Source organism: Acomys russatus, chromosome 17, assembly GCF_903995435.1.
Source record: "Acomys russatus chromosome 17, mAcoRus1.1, whole genome shotgun sequence".
In the NCBI taxonomy this organism is placed as follows: Eukaryota; Metazoa; Chordata; class Mammalia; order Rodentia; family Muridae; genus Acomys; species Acomys russatus.
In genome coordinates this window covers 48,360,996-48,383,416 of record NC_067153.1, presented here as the reverse complement: position 1 = coordinate 48,383,416, position 22,421 = coordinate 48,360,996, and the positions used below count along the sequence as shown (strand labels likewise).

The 22,421-nt window shown below is 49.8% G+C and overlaps 1 protein-coding gene and 1 long non-coding RNA gene across 2 annotated transcripts in view; both read right to left on the bottom strand.

Moving 5' to 3' along the window:
- Nucleotides 1-2,622: 2,622 nt before the first annotated feature.
- Gtse1 (G2 and S-phase expressed 1) lies at nucleotides 2,623-20,041 on the bottom strand. The gene is made up of 11 exons (XM_051159418.1): nucleotides 19,767-20,041; nucleotides 17,951-18,008; nucleotides 17,219-17,840; nucleotides 14,027-14,182; nucleotides 11,972-12,098; nucleotides 10,411-10,788; nucleotides 5,962-6,034; nucleotides 4,984-5,220; nucleotides 3,927-4,170; nucleotides 3,384-3,596; nucleotides 2,623-2,999 (listed from the first exon to the last, which is right to left on the bottom strand). Exons 1-11 carry the CDS (start codon nucleotides 19,849-19,851, stop codon nucleotides 2,916-2,918), a joined length of 2,277 nt encoding a protein of 758 aa, XP_051015375.1. The 5' UTR covers nucleotides 19,852-20,041; the 3' UTR covers nucleotides 2,623-2,915.
- A 1,541-nt stretch (nucleotides 20,042-21,582) lies between these two features.
- Nucleotides 21,583-22,421, bottom strand: part of LOC127201527 (uncharacterized) — a 59,228-nt gene continuing 58,389 nt past the window's right edge. Inside the window, exon 3 of the long non-coding RNA XR_007832197.1 lies at nucleotides 21,583-21,951. This is a non-coding gene — a long non-coding RNA (uncharacterized LOC127201527). The remainder of the gene's footprint in view (nucleotides 21,952-22,421) is intronic.

Here is a 22,421-nt window from a genome sequence, read left to right as displayed (position 1 = left end):
ACAGAGGGTAGGGAGCACTTAGAGTCGAACCTGCTGCTGTGGTCATGGAGATAGCATGACTTAAGAGTGCGTATCTTGGGCTGGAGAAATGGCTCAGTGGTTAAGGGCATCGCCTTCTCTTCCAGAGGTCCTGAGTTCAATTCCCAGCAACTACATGGTGGCTCACAACCATCTATAATGTTGTCTGATGCCCTCTTCTGCAGATAAAGCATTCATATACAATAAAAATATACAACAAATAAATCTTAAAAAAAAAAAAAAAAAAAAGAGGGTGTTTCTTGTAGGCCTTTCTTGGAGGACGAATAGCACTCTGCGTGGTCAGCTGTAATGAGTGGAAGCCTTTAGGACCGAGTACTGGAGCTCCGGCCCTTCTGACTTCACTGTGGGAAGCCTGACATGTGACAGGTGGTGGGTGGCTGCTGAAAGAAGCTAGATACGTGTACTGGGCTGACAAGGGAGGAGACCTGGGCAGGTTGGCAGGCAAGAGAGCAAGGAGTCATGTCTGTGGAGTGCCCCAGCCAAGGGTACCATATACAGGGCAGCCTAGAGGACCAGGACCTCTTTTCTTGGGTGTGGGCATTTAACATAGCAACTCTTACTTTCCCTGCCAGAGCCTTTGACAGGGCCAACCACAGAGTAGCAGAAACCGACAAACTTACAACCTACGTTTTCCTACTTGAAATTTTTTGTCATCTTGACATGAGCTGGGGTCGTTTTGGAAGAGGCACCATAAACTGAGAAAATGCCTCCACTAGAGTGACCCTTAGGCAAGTCTGCGAGATGTTGTTCTTTGATAACTGATGTGGGAGGGCCTAGCCAATTTCCAGTGGGGCTACAACAGTGCAGATGATCTTGGGCCATTAAAAAAAAAAAGGGCAAAGTAAGCCATGGAAAGCAAGCCAGCAGCAGCATTCCTCCGTGGCTTCTGCTTTAGTTCCTACTCTATTCCCTTCAGGTTGGTTTGCTTAGGATGTGCAATCCAAGTAAATAAACTCTTTCCTCCCCACAATGCTTTTGGTCAGTGTTTTTTTTTTTTTTTTTTACAATAGAAAGCAAACTAGGGCATCTCTTTTTTGATTAAGCAGAAGGTATTTAGCTTTCCTTTGACTCCAGAAGTCTGCAGTGTGATACACTACGGACAGCTGTAGCAAAGGCGACACGGCCAAGTGCTGTGTGGCAACAACACAAAAGGCACTGTCCCAGGCTGAGAGGTTAAGAGCACTGCCTGCTCTTCCAAAGATCCTGAGTTCAATTCCCAGCAAGCACATGGTGTGGCTCACAACCATTTGTAATGAGATCTGGTGCCCTCTTCTGGCCCGCAGGCAGACATGTAGGCAGAACACTGTAAACATAATAAATCAATCTCTAAAAACAAAAACAAAACAAACAAAACAAAACACTGTCTCACCAAACAGTTAACAATCACGGGGAAGCCCCTGCCATCTGGGAGTGTGGAAGTTCACTTATCAGTGTGTATATGTCATGCAGCCCCTCAGCTCAAGTCTTCAATCAGTGCCACAAAGCTGACCCTTCTGAACAGCCAGCTTGGGACCTGTGAAGAGGAAGGACCTGAGAAAGCTGCCTTTGAAAATCTTCAGAGAAAGCAGCAGGATGCCACCAAACATCAGATACCCTGGTAGACAGAGCAGAGCCCAGCCGAATGAGGGAAAGGCACATGTGGGCTGAGCAGACATTGAGTGGACCCCACCAAGGTATCTGGTTATCATCATGGGTTAGTTATCTTTCCCCCACCAAACGGGCCAAACAGGAGGGACGCAGCAACCCCATCATACTCTAGGGAAACGCAGCCCAGCCCCCATTGCAAACCCAACACTTGCTCAATGAGTTCAAGTCTTGGAGGAGTGGATCAGGGAAGGAGAGGCAGTTTACGGTGCTCATGCTCAGGATTCCAGAATGTTCTGCCCACTGGGGAAGAATCTGCTGCCATCCCTCCAAGGTCTGTAGCAGCCTGCCAGACCTGTTGTAAGGTCTCTGCCACACTCCCTGGCTTTGCCACTGCTGATGCCACAAGCACACTCCAGACGGCAGCTTTGTAGTCACCACATAACCAGAGCATGAGAAACCCATCCAGACTTTTCTCTCAGCTGTGACGACAGCCCCAGACTGATGCAGGGACACGAGTGGGGTCCACACAGCACTATCTGCTGTCACCCATAAATCAGTAGCTTCCAGGCAGCCAGTCTTTCTCTAACAAGTGAGGGAGGCTTCAAGCAGTGCCCCACATCACCCGGTGTGCCCTCAGGAAGAAAGAGAGCTGCAGGCTCACCAGCCTCTGGCAATCACGTTGAAGCAGACCCTGCCTCACAGTCCAATACCCTTTACTTCCTACACTCCAGCTGCCAGAGCAGCCTGTGAAAGGTGCGGTCCTTAGCACCTTTTAGCCAGAATTAGCCAGATGTATTAACAATGCGAGCCCAGGTGACAGGCTGGTGTACCTGGGGTGGGCCAGAGACCTGATGTTTATATCAATTTTATTTCCCTACATTTCATAAAATTAAGGTTGGATAATGAAAGTCTCCCAAAGTGTCTGGAGAGATGAAAACACATCAGAACATCAAATGTGAAAAATCAAGCATGCTTTCATCTACTTTATAATTTAAATCTAGAATATTTAATTTTCAAATAAATTTAAGTTTACAGTCATTTGCTATTTTACACACAAAGAATCAAAACAAATTTTTTAGATAGCTGTATTCTATCCTGGTGAAAGGCAGGGAGTAGGGCAGCCACCGAGGCAAAATGCTAGTCCACAGTGGGACCCATCTGGGCACCGCTCCAGACACAAACAGTAAAATAGGCTTCCCCAGTCAAATACGATTCCTTCTAGCATTTGCTTCTATAGACATCAAGCCACAGCAGAAGGAACAGGTGAGGAGAGGAGGCATGTCTTCTGCTCAGAACTTGAGAAGCGGCGAGTCCACATTTTCTTTGTCAGCCTCAGGGCTCAGTTGGATCAGGGGGGAGCCCAGGTCGATCAGCTGGAAGAGAACAGAGATATCAAGGTGAACACTGCTGTCTGTGCCAGCGGCCGCCACACACAGCACACAAGAAGCTGCAGGGACTGAGCCAATCCCACCTGGGGCCCAGGGACTGAAAACAACTCAGCAGAGCAGTGTGGCAAAGAAACTCAACCCCATAAACACTGTGCAACATCCTGACATGGGCAGTCAGTCAGTCGTAGTGTTGGGGACTTGACGGCTGCCCTGAGAGCTCCTCCAGGCTCAACAAGATGCCTGGTATAAATGGGTGACCATAGAGAGCCAAGCACAAACCCTGGGAGCCCCAAGGGAACCACGCAGGGCTTAGACCTCACAGCGTCCTGGGCCAAAGTCACTACGAATCAATCCCCTGCCGCTTCTCACCTGCCCAAGCTCAGCCTTCGGAGGTTTCCCCACACCGTTTCTATCCATGTGTGGCGTGTTTACTACAAGGTCAATCAGGGGCCAGCTGCTGGGTCCCAAAGCCAGGTTTGACTCTGGGGTGTTGCTGAAGTCAATGAGAGGGCGGTCAGCCAGGTCTCTGCCTCCTGCTTCAGGGGTGATGGCAAGCAGGTCTAGCTTGATGTCTAGAAGACCCTAGGCAGGGCACAAGAGGGAAAGTCCAGCACCACGTCACTGCCCAGCAACCACCCTGGGGAGCCAGGCTTTGCCCAGGACCCGAGGCTCAGAGTCTGCAGCCCAAGAGAAAGGCTGGAGTAGGCCTTCAGTGGGAGTAAGTTCTCCCCTGAGCTCTGCACCCCTACTCACAGCTAGTATAGAGCGTCAGCCTGCTCCCATTCCTGCCCTCTGACCCCCTGACCAACTCCATAATCCTGAGCTCCTCTCCGAGTCTGCTAGAACCATAGGCCCCAGCAAAAGGTGACGGAGGAAGGAACAGTGAGTCCCTGCCCATGACGCTGCATGCACCTCAGATAGCATGTAACAGCAACCACCTCCATGTACCTCACTGGGGCTTGTGTCTTCACGAGGCTCTGCTTCACCCTGAGCTGCCCCTGTGGAGGAGCCTTGGCAAAGAGGAAAGTCACTCTTCTCTGGAGAAAAGTCGAGTGCTTGAGGCACAGAGGATGGAGGGGACGAGCTCTCATCCGAGGACAGGCCCTGGCCCTGCCCACCACTGGCATTGTTGCTGCTCTCCTGTGTCAGCTCCGCTCTGGAGGGTGGGTGGGGTGGGGTGAAAAAGGGGGAGGAAAAACTTGTAAGATCTTTTATAACTCCTGTCATCAGTTATGTTGTGAAGGCAGCCTTGGAAGCAGCACCTGGTCTGGCGCCTGCACAGGTGGCCGAGCTCTGAGGACAACCTCACCGGGCAGACCGTGATCTCTGTGCAGAGGACTGAAGATTTCCAAGGCTCCTTTCACCATTCCAATTCTGTCAGTTTAGCCTCACCTTGTGTCCACATCAGCCCTTTTCTTTACACAGAATCAGCTCTACTCTAGCACGTGCAGTGGCTAGCTCCCTCCAGGCCTAGGTGAGCCGACTGCCTGCCTGCCCCTCCTCACTGCTCCCTCAGGAGGCCTGGTTCTGCACTCTGGCCACTTGGAAACCCAGTCATTCATGGCTTTCCATACCACAGCATGCCTCGCACTGACGGGCACACCAGGTAGGTCATGTTTCCCTCTAGCAGTGACCTCTCTCAGCACCTAGCATGGCCCCTGATGACTCAAAGCTAAATGAACTATGGAAACCGTGAGCAGCAACAATATCCACAGTTTATGGGTTTCATAACAGCCTGAGTTCTTTCTGTATTACACTTAAAACATACACATACATGACACAACAAACACACACAACCCCACCACCAACACAAACCCGTGCCTCTGCCTACTTGCATCCTGAGCTTGTGCTTCACAGAGCGTCTCTTACTGCTCCTCCTATCTGCTCTGGCACCTCCCCACCCCACAGCACAGGGGAGCCCTGAGGTCTGGGGAACTAGAGACGAGCTCATTCAACCCTTCTTTTTTACCTGACTGTAGATCTTCTCCTGGGTTCAGAAGAAAGTCTCCGTGCAGGCACACATAGTGGGGACACTAGAGCCCTGGGCATGGACTGAGGTGCCATTAACAGAAGGCCAGAGAGGCGCCGACTGGCAGGTGTGGGCAATGCTGACATCCGTCTGGTGCTCATAGGGGTCCTCATACTGCTGGGCAGGCCTTGTGAATTGGGCCCTGATGAGCGTCTCACAGGTGTGCTGCTGATGACCCTGGTGAAGACACGGAGGTCTTGAACACAGACTGTTCTGTTGCAGGATATTTGATCCCATTGTGAACCCAGAGACTGTTAACTGAAAAAACCTATTTTTTGTTTGGTGCGGTTCAGCCCTAACACACACCTTTAACCCAAGAACTTTCTGTTTATTGTAAACAGGAGCTTTCTATACACAGAATTTAATAAAGTTAACCCTAGATTAAGCGGCAGAGCAAGAAACCAGCTGACAGGGACTAAGCAGACAGGAGGGGCTTTGAGAGAAGAGCATTTAAGACAGTGTGGAGAAGAAGGAAGGACTCTGGCTTTAGGTTTTGCTCCTGGGCTGTCAGGTGAGCTAGCAAGCTCTGGCCGTGGGCTTTTGGCTTTTAAGCTTTTAGCTTTGAGCTTTTGGTTTTGGGTCTTTTTCTTCAGGATGTGAGCCAAGCAGGAAGGTCAGCTGGGTGCTTTCTCTGCCTCTCTTGAGTTAGCAGGTTTTCACACTGGCATTCCTGAGTCTTTATTGGAAATATGGAATGGTTGGGATGCTCCTGGGCTCACCATGTAAAGGAGTGCTGAAAGGGTTTCTGTGACTCAGCCTGGGCTCGTCTAGCTGGGAGTCACTGCATCATGCACACAATGAGTGTGACAGAAAGCCTCCACCTCAGAAGCTTGACCTGCAGCCCAGGTGGCTCCAGAGCCTGCAGGCACACCAGTGACTCTCAAAAGGTAAGAAAGGAGGCAAACTCCTGTTGGCTACCTGCTAGCTGGTGTCCCAGGCTGCAGCTGATGTGTCCTCGAGACCTTTGAGGTCACACCATTAGGTGACTCACCTAAAAACGAGAGAGAGCCGATGAGAAGAGAGCAACTGATGTGGAAAGATGGGCATGTGTGGTACCACCTAGGCATGCTCCTCTGAACACAACCACCTTCCCAGCTGTCCACGGAAAGACAGGAGGTCAGAGGAGGCACATAAAGAAACCCTCAAGACCCCCCCTCCCACTGATCAAGGGCTGGGTCTGATCCTGAGAGCCCGCTGCACCATTATGCCAACTCCTTTCATGGCAGGCTCACCCCAAGTCTCCTCGGCCTGTCAGGATGCTCCTTGTGCTCCCATGCCTGTGGAAATCACGTGGATGGAATCCCAGGCAAGCTGGAAAAGCTTACTATACCTTCATGTCCCTGAGCTGTGGCATCCCTAGCTCACAGACACATCACATACATGCTTTACAAATGACAAGTGTCTCCACGTGGATGCCTTGGTTGGTATTTGACAGGTACCAAGAAGACAGAATTCAGTGTATGTTCACCAGCCACTAAGCCAAGCCCAGAATAATCCAGACAGCCTGTCACACCACTGTCCCTCTACCACGTAACCTCAAGTGAAACAGACTTACCTCCCATGATCCTGAGAGTCAGCCTGTGGTCCCCAAAGCCTCAGGAGCCAGAACCTCCATGTATTAACTTGCTGCTTAGAAGCCATGGGCAAAGTGGCCATCACCAGAGCCCCTGGCCCCAGCCATGAAAGAAGCCCATCTTAGCAGGCCATGCAAGGCCAGGTGAGGTCTCAAAATACTACCACTGACCACACTTCTGCCTGCCTCTGCACCAGCAGCTCTGCAGAGGCCTTCTGTCACGAACCATTCTAAGCCTCTTGCCTCGCCCCTCCTCCTCCATCCCACCCCAGGCCCCAACTCCTTAAATCCACATGGAAGAACTGCCTGTGCCTGCCCCACCTCCCACCTGTGTTTAAAACTACTCCTGTCAAGGTGACTCAAGAAGCTTTACCAATGAGGGGTGCAATCTTAAAGGGGGAATGTAGCAGTCTCCTGCCACCTCCATTACAGCTGGTCTTGGAAGCCTTGGCTCTCACTCTCCTATGCCACGAACTTCTCTGATGTCACTTCATTTTCAAAAACTTCTGATGTCACAGGAGGCTCTCTGCTGCATAGTTTTATGTCAACACGGCCCAAGCTAGAGTCATCTGAGAGGAGGGAACCTCGATTAAGAAAATGCCTCCGGGGCTGGAGAGATGGCTCAAAGGTTAAGAGCACTGGCTGTTCTTCCAGAGGTCCTGAGTTCAAGTCCCAGCAACCACATGGTGGCTCACAACCATCTATAATGAGATCTGCTGCCCTCTTCTGGTGTACATATGTAATAAATAAAATATATATAAAAGAAAAAAAAATTCTTTAAAAAAAAAAAATGCCTCCATAAGATCAGGTTGTAGGCAAGCCTGTAAGGCTTTTCTTACTTAATGACTGATGGGTGTAGTGCCACTCCTGGACCGGCTGGGTTCCTCGATAAGAAAACAGTCTGAGTGAGGCGTGAGGAGCAAAGGAAGCAGCACGCCTCCATGACTTCTGCATCAGCTCCTGCCTCCAGGTGCCTCCCTGAGTTCCTGCCCTCACTGCCTCTGATGAACTGTGATGGAGCTGTGAGTGAGATACAGCCTTTCCTCCTCAGCTTGTTTTTGGTCATGGTGCTTCCCTTCAGCACACAGGAACCCTAACTGGACAGGCTCCAACCCATGCAGTCCTGCTGGCCGTGGCAGACACACACACAGGGCCATAGCCCCGTGTCTTCTGCTTAGACTTTGATATGGGAAGGAAATCAGCATTCTTTTTTACATAAAACCAGTGCTGTCTGAGGCTCGCAGTAGGAGCTGTTCCACCTGCATTCTTACTTACTACCCTGTCTTCCCCACCTCTAGGAACCCAAGCGGCTTTCCGCCCTAGGACCTTTACAGCAGTTCCCTCTGCATGGAGTGTTCTCTTTGGGTTACCAGTGGCTGCCTCCTCCTCGCGCTTCTGATCTCAGCTCAGCATTGTTACTGTGAGTGCTACCATTCTTGGGCAGGTAGGCCTTGAGGCAAGCCATAAGCAGCATTCCTCCATGGTCTTTGCTTAGTTCCTGCCCTGACTTCCCTCACTGATGGACTATGATGTGGAAGGGTTAGCCTAACACACCAACCAAGGTGCCTTGGTGCTAGTGTTTATCACAGTGACAGAAAGCAAACTAGAATACTATCTCACCTCTTCCCCGGCTGCCTCCATTACTCTCCTGCTGTGAGGCACCATGATCAAGGCAACTTATAGAGGAAAGCACTTAGCGGGGCTTACAGTTTCAGAGAGTCCATGACTATCATGGCAGGAAGCACTGCAGCAGGAAGGCAGGCATGGCGATGTGGCAGCAGCTGAGAGATTTACATCTGAACCACAAACATGAGGCAGAGAGAGCTAACTGGAAATGGCACTGACTTTTGAAACTTCAAAGCTCCCCCTCCGGTGACACACCGCCTCCAAGGCCACACCTCTGAATCCTTCTCAAATAGTTCTACCAACCAGAAACAAAGTATTCAAACACAGGAGTCTACGGTGGCCATTCCCACTCAAGCATTCCCACCAGTGCACCCGTCACTCTGGCACCAAGCTTTTGCTGCCTTGAAGATCTGAAAGCACACTTCCTTGATAGGAGCCAAGTCTTCTATTAGGTGTAAACTCGGGTCCAAGAGATGGCTCAGCAGATACTGGCTCTTTCAGAAGACCTAGATTTGATCCTTAGCACCCATATGGAAGCACACAGTTGTCTATAATTCTAGTTCCTGAAGACCCAATACCCTCTTCTGGCCCTTAGGCATGACAGACACAAGATGTACACATATACTCAGGAAAAACAACCACACACATAAAATAAAAATAAATCTTAAAAATTCATTAAAATGAATTAGGGACTAAAAGAAACAAACTAGAATTCTAAAACATGCAGAGAAAGCCCACCCGACCAGTGAGAATCCTTTTCAATGCTTTTCTTCTTCTGTTGCTGGTTCTCGCTTTCTTTTTTATTTATTTTATAGGTTTGTTGAAGACAGGGTCTTACTGTGTGTGGTCCTGGCTCATCTTTGCTTTGTAGGCTAGGCTGGCCTTTGACTTAGATATATGCCTGCCTCTGGCTCCTGAGTGTTTAAAGGTGTAATAATTATCCATATTGTGGAAAGAGAACCAACTCTTGAAAGGTGTCCACTGAACTCCAGGTATGTCGTGGTACATACACATGACACATACCCACAGATAGTACAATGAAGAGTTAACTGCTTATATTTTTGTGTGGAGGTAGGGACTGAATCCAGGGCCTCAAACATTAGGACTCCACCCACTGAGCTACAGCCCAAGCTTGAAGATGTGCTTTAAGTGGGAAAAGACAAGACAGAAAATACTTTTTGTTTTTTTAATATTGTCTCACTGTGTGGTCCTGGGTGACTCAGACTCATTATATAGAACATGCTGGTCTTGACAAAACAGGGCAGGACCATCTTACTGGCTGGGGGAGACAATGGCTGGTGCCTGGGGAGCTGGGGAACTAGAATCTAAGAGCCAGAGAACTGGAGAGAAGCCACACAGAAAGAGAAATCTCTGTGGACTCTCCTGAATGGGCGGCTGCACAGTGGCAGCACATAGCACAGGGTGAGGTGCTGTAAGGTCAAAACAAGCCACAAGTGGGGAGACAAGGGCTGGGGAACAGCACATTCCACCCGGCCTGAGATGACGGAACAAATTTAACAGACTTAACAGGATGCTTAGCAGCAACCTGGGGAAAACTCCACACCAGTGACAGCCCTAAACCACTCCAGACAAACAGCACCCACTCCAGACCCATCTGTGAGAGGTTAAAAAGAAGGCCCGAGTGGAGCAGGCTAGGCTGCACACTCACTGGCTGCCAAGTTCAGCCCCTTAAGGAAAACACAATCAGGTGGTTAAAAACAGAGGCACAGAAGCAGAATCACCAATAACCAACAGAGCGACAAAGCACTCATCCACCCGGGCACAACAAATAAAAGCCACAGCTCCAGACATCATGACTACACTGAGGACAACAGTGAGAAAGAAATGGTAAGGGGCAGTGGTTCATCCACTGAGGAGTAGACATAGCCAAGTGGGCAGCAGAATGTCAACGCTGAAGAAGTTAAACAGCACCAGCCACACTGCTAACCTCCCCAGAATCTTAAAAACCACCAAAATGAGCTGGGCATGGTGGTGCAAGCCTTTAATCCCAGCACTTGGGAGGCAGAGGCAGGCAGATCCATGTGAGTTCAAGGCCAGCCTGGTCTACAAAGTGAGTCCAGGACAGCCAAGGTTACATAGAAACCCTGTCTCGAAACAAACAAACAAACAAACAAACAAAATCCCACCAAAATGTAACTGGTACTCACCAACAGAAAACTGGGGGACTTTAAATGGGTTTGTGGTGGTAGACACAGCCTCTGTCTTGCAGTTTAGAGAGGAGTCCTGCCGTTTTATACTGCCAGTTTGATTCAACTGAGATGTCATGGTGTCAGGGTCCAGCTTCGGTCCTCTCTGCTCTGGAGTTTGGGGTTGTTGGGTGAGAGGAGTCAGGGTAGAGGCCTTGGGGGGCTCTGCCACTGCCCGGGGAGCATCAGCCCTCCTGGCTTGTCTGCAAGATGCTCTGGCAGGGGCTGCTGACAAAGCCTGGTGCAGTGAGGCGGATCCTATTCTCCCCAACTTGCTGGTGCTTGTCCGAGGAGGCTGGGAGCTACTAGCAGGAATACTTGAAAGTTCCTTGGGCTTTGCTGCAAAAGGAGGTAATTGGGGCTGGTCACTCAAGCCACACTGTTTCCAAACACTTTAACACACCAACACACGCAAGTTTTGTGTGACACCTCTAGACTGCCTGCCTAACATCAGGCACAAAGACATGTGGATGCCCATTAGGCAATCGACATCAGGATCAGCAGGATGCCCAACCCCAAGCTGAGTGCTGCCTAATTCTTAGCAGGCGTGTGTGCATTCACAAGGCTAAGCTCTCCTTTCTTTACTCCCTTGATGAGCAGAAGAAAGTGGACACTCTAGTCACATGTCCTGCCCCACTCCCACAGCAGACAGAAACTCAAGAAGGGAAAACTTATGAGGAGGAGGTTTGGAAACAGAACGACAGATAGCTAAGGTGCCATCTGCTCAATTAGCACTGAGTTAGCACAGTGAAGACTCAAAGGGAAGCTTCAGGGAGTAATGCTGTAGCCATGTCTATACCGTGTATTAGCCCTACCAGGTCCCACCCCACCAGGTCCCACCCCACGATCTCATCTGACCCTATGACTACCATATACAACACATGGTGCCAGTGTCCTGAGTCAGTTGGGGCAAGACCCACCTCACAGTGCCTAGCCAACAGCAGTCAAGTGCTCTCCTGGTCATGTGTTCATGGGCCACAGAAGGGCCCAGGAACACTTTTAGACTCATAGGAACCTTCCCCAAGGTCAACAACGTCACTTGATTTAAAGGTAAGGACAGACGTCTGTTAACCACTGAGCAGCAGTCAGGACTCCAGATCAGGCCGATTCCAGTGCTCAGACTTCTCACATCTTGTGAAAAGCCCTCACCATGCTGCAAGGGACATGACCAGAATCCACAGGCAAAGCCCAGAGACAGATGCAGTCTCTGGGCCCTACACCACTCCACCACTAGATGGCAGCCTTGTCTAGGCAGGTTGAACCCAAGAGCACATGCCCCAAATGACCCAGGCTGGGCTCCTGGGTCTTAGCACCTGTACTCTGATGGATACATAGATAGTGTGAACATCCATCTTTCCTTGGTACTTCATGAGTTTGTGTGCTGTCAATTGAAACCACATCTCCTCACTGAGGGGAAGTATTTAGAGGCAGAAGGACGAGTCTCTTCCTGCCTAGCCCCCAGCCCTGAGCTGTAACTCTAGAGCACCCTGTGCAGCCAGAACACATGGTGCTCAGGGCTCACCTTTGCCTGCTGCTGGATTCACACACACACCAGGCACGAGGCTTGAAGCAGACCCTGACATAGAGGACCTCCTTGTGAGGCTGCCAGTCTGGCCGGGTGGCTTCAGTAGGGTCTTCTTCAGCCCCAACTGAGAGAAAAGTTGAAAAACAAAATTAGCAAGGGTTCTGTTACCTACATACACATACTTAATTCTGCAAAGGTAGCACTTAAAAAGTATCTTTAGTGGGACTGGAGAGACGGCTCAGCAGGTAAGAGCACTATTGCTCCTGCAAAGGACCTAGATTCATTCCTCAGCACACACTAGGTGGCTCACAACCATCTATAACTCCAGTTTCAGGGAGTTTGTTGCACCCTTCTGACCTCTTTGGGTACCAGGAAGATACATGCAGACAAAACACTCTTGCACATAAAATAAATTTTAAAATCTTTAAAGAAATAATAATCTTCAGTAATAATTATCATCCTTATAGAAAAAAGTTAAGTAATACAGACACCCGTCAGTGCCTGTGGAGCACTGCTGTGGATATTCAACTACCTGGATCCTCCACAAGCAACAGTGTGATATGGCCTGGACTCTGCACACATCCACCATGGACTTTACACTACCTCTACATGCCAGGCGATGGTGGCACATGTCTTTAACCCCAGCACTCGGGAGGCAGAGCCAGGCAAATCTCTCTGGAGGCCAGTTTGATCTAAATAGTAAGTTCCAGGATAGCCAGGGCTACACAGAGAAACCATGTCTGGAAGAAACAACCAACCAACCAACCTCTAGATGACTCTAATTTTAACGTAATGTGAAGCCCATGGACCTGGAGGGCCAACTGAGTCTAGAATGTCCAAAGCTCTGCTACAGGAATGTGCAGGAGAGCTAGCAGCAATTAAGATTGTGGGGCTCCAACCTAGACCTCAAATCAGCCGCTGTAGGCCCAGCTTTTGCTAACTTAATAAATGATTTCGAATAGGTAGCTCAGAGCACCTCCATGTCTGTGAGCTCAGACTACAAAGCACAGCACCTCTTGTCTCCCATAGAGGCTGTGAGGGATCAGCGAGAACCAGTTGCTGGGAACCAAGCTTCTATCAACAGCCCAAGTGACAAGGCCAGTTCAGTGAACGCTGACAGGCTTTTCTTCTTGGCAGCCTAAGTGCCTCTTGTGGACCATTTCCAACTTTCCTTAACTGGAATGTGAGTGTGCATGCATGAAGAACAGAGGACAATCATAGATAACACTTTATTTCTTTTTATTTTATTTTATTCCTTAAGACAGGGTTTCTCTGTGTAACCTTGGCTGTCCTGGAACTCACTCTATAGACCAGGCTGGCCTTGAACTCACAGAGATCTGCCTGCCTCTGCCTCCCCGAGTGCTGGGATTAAAGGCATGTGCCACCACCACCTGTGGACATTCACTTTTATTAATTTTGGATACAGAGTCTCACTGTGTAGCCCTGGTTGGCCTAGAACCCACTATGCGGATCAGCTACAGAGATCCACCTGCCTCTGCCTCCAAGTGATAGGATTAAAGGCGTGCACCACTGCCACGCCCAGCCACATTTTTGTTTTAAAGACAGGGTCTCTAGCTGGCCTGGCACTCACCAGGTAGGCAAAGCTAGCTGATCAGCAAGTAGCCCCAGCGATCCATCTGCCCTCTGCCCCCTCCCCTCCAGTGCTGGGATTACATGTGCGCCCCACCACACAAGGCTTTGTAAACCTGAGTCCTAGGGATCTAACTTATGTCCACACAAGCATTTATCAAAGAAACTATCTCCCAACAATTTTTTTTTCTTTCTTTTTCTTTTTTGTCTTTTTTTTTTTTTTTGGTTTTTCGAGACAGGGTTTCTCTGTGTAGCCTTGACTGTCCTGGACTCACTTTGTAGACCAGGCTGGCCTCGAACTCAGAGATCTGCCTGCCTCTGTCTCCGAGTGCTGGGATTAAAGGCGTGCACCACCACGCCTGGCCTGACAATTTAATTTTAAGCAGAAGATATAAAACCAGTACCGTGTTCCCGATGGAGGACAAGTGGCAGCCCTGTAGCCCCAGATAACTCATGACTCACCTTGCTAGGAACAGGGAGTGACCGCTTGCCTGGGTGGCCTCCTCTACCGGCAGCATCAGGAGCCCTGCTGGGTTTGTCTGGGAGCACTTCACTTTGGGATCCCTTTTCATTCAGGAGTTTCACCCTCTGAAGGCCAGCTGGCACCTCTTTTTTGAGCTGAAAATGTTCATATGAAAGGTGAAGACTAGTAATCCCAGCACTTGGGAAGGCAGAGGCAGGCAGATCGCTGTGAGTTCAAGGCCAGCCTGGTCTACAAAGTGAGTCCAGAACAGCCAAGGCTACAGAGAAACCCTGTCTAGAAAAAACCAAACCAAGCCAAAACAAAACAAAAAGCAAAAAGAAAGGTGAGGACCACATGGTCTAACAGGGCCCAGAGTTGGCACCATTTCTTCCAAACACTGCCACTCTCAACTCATCCGATAGCGTGAGAGAAACAGAGCACAAAATGAGACTTGGCCTCCTCACTAAAGCAGTGTTAGACTGCGGCAGGTAGGTTGTAGGAAGATCTGTCTGTCTTCTCCTCTGTCAGTCCCTGATTAAGAGTGTCAGTGAGGGAGTTGGAGACAGTGGTGCACGACTTTAATCCTAGCACTCCGAGGTTTAGGCAAGTGCATCTCTGTGAGCTCAACAAAGCCAGCCTGGTCTGCACAGTGAGCTCCACAGCAGCCAGAGTTACACAGTAAAACCCTGTCTCGAAAACAACTAACAAGTAAGAGCCTCTGTGAGGAAGCTGCCTCAGCCAAACATGTTCTGCGTGTGTGGGAAAGGTGTGGTCATTGCATGGGCACGCTCCACCACAGCAAAGCTCGGCTGCAGTGAGCCTTCTTGGTTGATGCTGAAAGCCACATTCTTGTTGGGCGGTGGTGGGGCACACCTTTAATCCCAGCACTTGGTAGGCAGAGGCAGGAAGATCTCTACGTTCCAGGCCAGCCTGGTTTACAGAGAGTGTTTCAGGACAGCCAGGGCTATACCTGTTTCAAAAACCCAAACAAAATAAAACAAAGCAAAAAATCTACCCTGTAGAGGAATGTTAGTTCAGAACATGGCTGTTCTGGCAAGAGATCACATCTAAAGACCTTCTAGGTCAGCCAGGCGTGGTGGCGCATGCCTTTAATCCCAGGTGGATTGCTGTGAGTTCGAGGCCAACCTGGTCTACAAAGAAAGTCTAGGACAGCCAAGGCTACACAGAGAAACTTTACCTCCCCACCCCCCCCCCAAAAAAAAACCACACACACACACACACAAACAAACAAACAAAAAACAACAACAACAAAACCCCTTCTACGTCGGTGTAATCTGGCTGGAATACAAACACGCCTTTAATTCAGAAGACAGAGGCAAACAGACCTGAGTTCAAGGCCAGCCTGGTATAGAGCAAGTATCAGGTAAAGCTTAGGTCCTGGTGTGGTGATACATGCCTTTAATCCCAAATGAAGGTAAAGTTAAGTTTGTAGAAGGAAGCACCCATGTTTGAAAGTGATGTCTAATTGAGTGGCAGAAAAGGTGACGAATCAGAGAAGAGTAGATAGAATAGGACACGCCCAACTCTCACGAGAAGAGAGAGAGAGAGAGGGAAGCTACTTGAGAGGCAGTTTTACCATGACAAGGATGTTGTAGAGAACTGAGGTGAAGACGGAATGAGCCATAAAATGAGAAGAAAGCAGAAGATTGGAGCAGATTGCTGAGTTAGTTTGAGACCAAGCAGAGCAATTTTGAGTTGGAAGAGAAGCCAGACTGAATAAGTCAGCTGGGAGAAGAGTTTGAGCCAGAACAGCTGAGTTGAACCAGCCAGCCCAGAGCTCAGAAAGAACAAGTAAAGGTGAGCTTACTAAGCACTAAGTCTCAGAGGCTGAAAACATTCTAGGCCTGGGTTAGATTATATGGAGTCTAGAAGCTTCCAGAACTAGGCCTGGGTTAGCAGAAGGAGGCAGTAAGCCTCTCAGACAGCAATTACCTCAGGGGAATAAAAGTTACTTTTACATCCTCAAAAAAACCAAAACCAAAACAAACAAACAAACAAACAAACAAAAATCAAAACAAATCCCACATTCTCTGGCCTGCAAGTCAAATGACAAATCTCTGACATCGTCAGAGACAAGGGCATCAGGGAGCTGCTTCATGTGGACACAACCATAATGCTTTCCTTTTAGCACTTCACGTGAAAGCTCACCGCCTTAAAGACACACTCAACGATACTGCAATCCTTTTACTAAAAAACTATGCCATTATTTGGATATGCCCCAATTTTATTTATCTGCTCATCAGCTAATGGGCATCTGGGTTGGCTCAATTTGTTGGCAATTTTGAATGATGCTGCTGGGAAAACCCTGTGTTGAGCTGATGCGTACCAGCTGATGGCTGTTACCACAATGCCACCTGCTCTCCTGCCTGTGTGGTGACCCCAGGCCTGCCCACAGCCATGCATGGACCACACACAACCCTTGGTGACCCCAGCCCTGCCCCACAGCCATGTACGGATGATCACACACAACCCCTGGTAACCCCAACCCAGCCCCACAGCCATGTATGGATCACACACAAATTCCTGCTCCATGTTCACATGTGCTGCTAGAACTAACCCAGGACATCTTGGTCTCAGGAGGAAACAGATGCGGTCAGGAGAGCTTACAGACGAGGATAAGGGATGTCTAGTGTTTCACCCTCCCACAACCTCACAGTCATTCCTTTAACTGCAACCCTCGGTACAATGAAGCTGGTGCAGGACATCACGACCGGTGCCACCCCAGTGCACCTTTACCCCGTTTCTCCTCTCAGGAGTCCCCTCTCCTCAGCAAGATCACAGGAGGCAAACCTAGAAGCAAGCTGTCTCTGACATCTATCTACCCCCAAGCAAGCCGTCAGGACCCTGAACTCCCCACAGGCGGTCAAAAGCAAACTTGTCACCTGCCATTTCCCTGACAGCACATTCACGTGATGCTTGAACAGAACGGAAGTCACGCCCATAGAGAACACCTGGAGCCCAACTTGAGGGGAGAGTGCTCATCAGCGGGGCCCACCCTGGGTAGCTCCCCATCACTACTGCCTTCACTGTTCAGATCCTGGCTCTACTTCTGAACTTTCCAGCCCTTAGACAGATCGCTGCCCCTCCCACGAGGCTTCCATGGCACAGTGTGGGCTGAAGACAGGCAGGGAGGCCGTGCCTCACAGTGACTGCGCTGTGCGTGTCTTTACCTTCTCTGTAGCCAGCTGAAGATGTCTTCCTCTCCCAGGCAAAGCTCGGGGTGGCTGTAGCTTGCTGGTGATCCTCCTCCGAGGCCCAGCCTGATTTGGAGGTTGGGAGGAACCCGACTCTCCTGGCAACGGCTGAGAGGAGCAGGGTGGACCGAGGTTGCTCTGAACAGGGCCGGGTGGGACAGGGGAGCTGGGCAGGACTGCAGAAGCCAGGAGATGGGGCTGCTCCAAGAGAGGTTGCACCCCTGAGGACGGCAGGCAGAATGTCTCTCTCTTAAGTGACACGGGGCTTTTTTCCCTCTTCTGTTCTTTTTCAAAGAGGCTTATTTTTAACTGTGAGTCCTGCACAAACCTTTCCGTGCCCTGGCTCACAGGACTTTTGGGCTTGGCAGCCTGGGCCACCTCTCTCCGGCTGTGGCTTTCTATCTGTAAGGCCAGTAAGTGGGCTTCTTTGTACACCTCCACAAACTTCTCCCCGGTGAGGGGGCTCCAGGTACAGGTACTGCCAGTGGCTGGTGCCAGAGGCTGCTCAGGAACCTGACTGTTGAAGTCCAAGCTGGCAGCGATACATCTTTCTTTATGTCCCACAGGCCCAAAAAAGACTTCATCATCTTCATTTGCACTGTGTTCAAAGAAAAAAGATTATCGGTGATGCGTCACAACAGCATCCAGACGAAGGGCTTTAATGGCTGTGTCTGCGACAGGGGAGGGGAAGAAAATGCATTTGTTTACCTTGAAGAAGACAAGGAAAGATCGAAGTCGAACTTCTCATCTTCCAAAAGGAGAACGGCTGTGAGGGGGGATGGGAGGGTGGGAAAAGAAAAAGGTCACTCCTATTTTAGGACTAGCATACAATAGGAGAACCCTGGCTTCGCAGCTGCTGTAAAAGTTCACTCTCAGGAAAGTACTAGATCATTGCTTTAATTCGATCGATTTTCAATGGGTAGTTCGCGTTCATCTTATTTTCCATTTCCAACCCCAAAGCCCAGAAGACGACTTCTGCAATAGAATCTAGGGTGTTGGAGAAAGCTAAGTCTCTTTCAGGCACAGGGTACAGTCTAAAGGCCACCCACTTCAGCTCCCCTGGAATTCAACTACGAGTCACCTATCCGTCCACCAAAGCCAAGTCTCACAGTAGGGACTAAATAAATATCTGTAGACCACCGCTGCTCCTTGGACCCCTTTTCTGGATCACCACCAAACCAAAGCGCATCCTGCACTCTGTCCTCCACCCCTCCGCATTCCTGGCATAGCCTTGGTTGGCCCAACTGTTATTTGTTTTCGTTTGGTTCTCTCTAAAAGACCCAACTACTTCCCAATTGTATTTAAGGTCTACTTCACTGTAGGGAACCTATGTTTGGTACTGTAACTTGGGCCAAAAACATAGGCTCTCTTGGGGATCCACTACTATTGTTTTGTTAGATGGACATGACATGCCTGGGAAATTGCCTTCCAAACGTTTATGCCCACAAGTTACTGTGCTGCTAGCCTTGGTCAGAGAAGCTTCTTACAGTGGATACCCACTGTACTAAACAGTCTCATAGGGTTTCAAAGGAAATAGGATACATAACCGGATAGGGCAGAAAGGCCTAGTGCTCAGCCCTAAAGAGAAGACAATAACTGTAAATCTGCATCAATCCTCCAAGATTCAGGGAGCAAAACTTTCCATCAAGTGTGATGACTTGGGTTCAAACCCCGGGACCCACAGGTGCATGTGCACTATGGCACCCCCACCCCCACCCCAAAGTTAATAAATGTAAATAATTTTTTCTTTTCTCTTTCTCCTCACCCCAACCTCCTCGTTAATGACAGCGTTTCCCCATGTAGGGTTACACAAAGAAACTGTCCTGGAACACACTCTGTAGACCAGGCTGGCCTTGAAACGAAACTCAAGAGATATGCCCGCCTCTGCCGCCTCAGTTCTTGGACTAAAGGCATGTGCCACCAGCTCCCAGCAAGAATTTCTTTCCAAAGAAACGAATTTGCCAGCACTTATGAGGCTTCTGCTAGTGGTTTTCTGTAAGTTCAAAGCCAGTCTGGTTGACACAGTGAATTCCAGGTTACAAAGTGAGATTCTATTTCCAAAAAAAAAAAAAAAGCAAGCAATAAAGAAAAAGAACAAGAATACAACGGAAGGTGGAGGAGAAGGAAAGAAAGAATGGAAAAGCCAGAGGAAGAGGTGGAGTGTTGAACTCTGTCCTCAGTGCATGAGGAAACTGTTGCCAGTTTGATATCACAGGAACTGTGATTACCCACAGGAGACCCTCACAAGATCGAGCCCACTAATGCCCTTCTAGAAGTGGGAGGAGGCCCCTCTTAAGATTACCTTTGGTGGTTTTAAATTGCTGGGTAGGGGGTGGAGTAGGCTCTTTGGTAGTGTAGCTGTGAATTGCTAATGTCCTCGTAAGTAATTCCGGTTAAATTCGTTAGCTTATCAAGCCAGACTTGTTTGGTTTGGGTGTGAAGGCTGCTGTTGCCTTCTCTATCCTATTTGTGGTGAAAAGGAATACGCTCCAGGAACAGTGGCACGGAGAGAGGGGGGACTTACGTTCTCCTTTCTCAGTACCAGCATCCATTTTTACCTCTCCCGACAGGCTCGCCAAAGGCACCTCGCGGCCGTCTCCTCTTTCCATAGAGTTCGCTGCAGGAAGCAAGAGGACAAGAAGGTGAGATTATGACAAGAGGCAAGTCCCGGCTTGCCCCAGCTTATTCTCGGTGTCCCAGAGACAGTGCACACCGAGGCGGGGTAACGGATTCCCGGCTCTGAGCTGCAGAGCCCGCCCAGCAACCGGTTCCCCTCGGCCGCTACGGCGCGAGGCCCAGTTCCCCACTCTCTGGGACAAGCCCAAAGCCAACTCCTTACCCTCCGCTTCTCATCCGAGGGCTAAAAACCCAGCTGGGAGACCGCCACGGGTTTAAATGCGACGACGGCCTCCGTCGGATGGCGATTGGCCGGTTTAAAACAGGGAGATGCTCTCGATGCACTCTGGGAATTGTAGTCAGAGCGCTGATTGCGAAACCAATGCGCAGGGTAGCCACGCCACGGATTGGCTCCACCTGGCGCCAGATACTCCCACCGGAAGTCACTATGGGTCTTCTCCCAAGGAGACACGAAGAGGGTTTAAGCCTCCCGCCTGTGCCTGTGCTGACAAACCGGACTGATGCGGTGAGAGTATGGTATGGAAGATGGTCAGGCGGCTAGGGAAGTGTTTGTCCTGACCGCTACTCTCTCTGGTGCCTGTCATGGCATCCTCCTCTGCAGTCTGAGGTCTCCTTCCTGTACTCTGATGTGCAGACCCTTCCTGTCTTCCCTTTTCCCGCAACTGGGTAAGAGGGATGCCCACAGCCAGCCGCACTACTTCCTACTTGCCAATATCAGCCAGGTGCCTTTGGGTAGCAGTGAACAGAAAGCTGGCTTCAAGATCTGTTGGTTTAAGGAGGTCCGAGAATGGCTCAAGAAGGCTCTCCGGTTTGGTTGTCTTCTCTGCACATCTGTCACATCTTGCTCAGTAGAAGGCAAGCTGGCTTTGTTGGGCACAAGCTTCCCCCCACCGGGGAAGGTGACCAGTTCAGTGTGACCTGGACTGTATCTGGAACTGTAGGGCCAGGTTTTCCTGACTCACGCACAAGGAGAGGAGCAGGACCACATGGCAGGCACATCTCTGGTACAAGCCTCAAGAGCTTTTGGTCCCACTCTTTTGTCCTCAAGAGTGCTAATTCTCTGCATCCCCTGGGATTAACTGCAGGTACAGGAAAGTTCACCAATACTTTGTATCATATCAATTTATAGTAGATATTCAGTAAAGCATGTCTGTAAATTAATAACTCACTGCTATTTACATTTTCTCATGGCTTTTAAAATATATTTTATTCTTTTTTTTTTTTTTTTTTTCCATCTGTGCATATGTTCACACATGCAAGCAATTACAGAGGCCAAGAGGGTCCCTGAGGCTGGAGTTACAGGCAGTTGTGAGCTGCTCCATGGGTGCTAGGAACTGAACTTGGTCCTCTAGAAGAGCAGCAAGTGCTCTTAGCCGTGGAGCCGTCTCTTCAGACACACACACCGCTCTTTTTCATTAGTGTCCTATCCTGGCTAGATGCACGTCTTCCTCCATTAAAGCTACAAACACCAGCTTCTACAAATAGGTGCTCAGTGGAAGCCACTTCGAGGCCAGAGATCACAGGAGACAGTGGTGCATTAGCCAGGGCAGGTGCCAAGGGCTCTAGGGCAAAGAGAAGGCACTGTCACCAGCCCACAGGCATGGCAGAAGGCTTCCCAAAAGAGGAAGAAGACTCCACTTCCTGGACATCATGTATTATGTGGAATCAGGTAAAAAATATATCATGAGGAGGCTCCTCCTTGGCACCTCTCCGGGGCTCCTGGATATGGAGACTGTACTTCTTAAAATCCTATGGGAATTACACAATTTCTTACTTGCTGCCCCATCAAGCTGTATTTAAAGAAGAAGCCTATCTCCCCAGGGCTTCCCCAACCCAAACCTGGCTCTTCAGAGCTTCCTCAGGGGTGCCCATAGAAAAGAGGAGTCAAAGAAATGAACGAATTGTTTTAATGTCCAGAACCTGTCTAGGCCTGAGCAGACTGCACAGACCCTGAGAAGACTGAGCAAGGATCATGGGTTTGGAGACCTCCATGTTCCCTCTGGGAGACCTGCCCCTCAGTCCCTACATAAGCAGGAACTGAAGGAACCTGAGGACCATCTCTGCACTTGCACCTCCCCTTCTGGAGGACAGCAACAAGACTGTACTAGCACTTTGAGGAGGGACGCCCCTGTCACAGAAGCAGGAGATGGGCTTAAGTCAATGGCAGCCATGTCAGTCAAATGGATATTTATCACAAGAGCAGCCCCAAGCTCGGGTCTCAGACCCACACGTAGAGCAGAATCAGAGTTGGACAAGGAAGCCCCACCCCTCAAGCTTCACTCCCATGAGCAGACTAAAGAGATGCCCCAGCTGGCTCCAACAAATCCCCCAGAGAGGAAGAAGCCAGCCCCCGCCATCCCCTACCCCCCGTCATTGGGGAAGGTGACAGAGGCAGTAGTTTGGGGCTGAGAAACAAAACCAGTGAGGCAGAGGACCCTGCCCCCAAAATGGAAAAGCCTCTGCTCGATGGGACCCAGGGAAGCTCACTGGAATCCTACCCCAGGGAAATGGGACAGAAGGACCCTTGGAGAATATAAGGAAA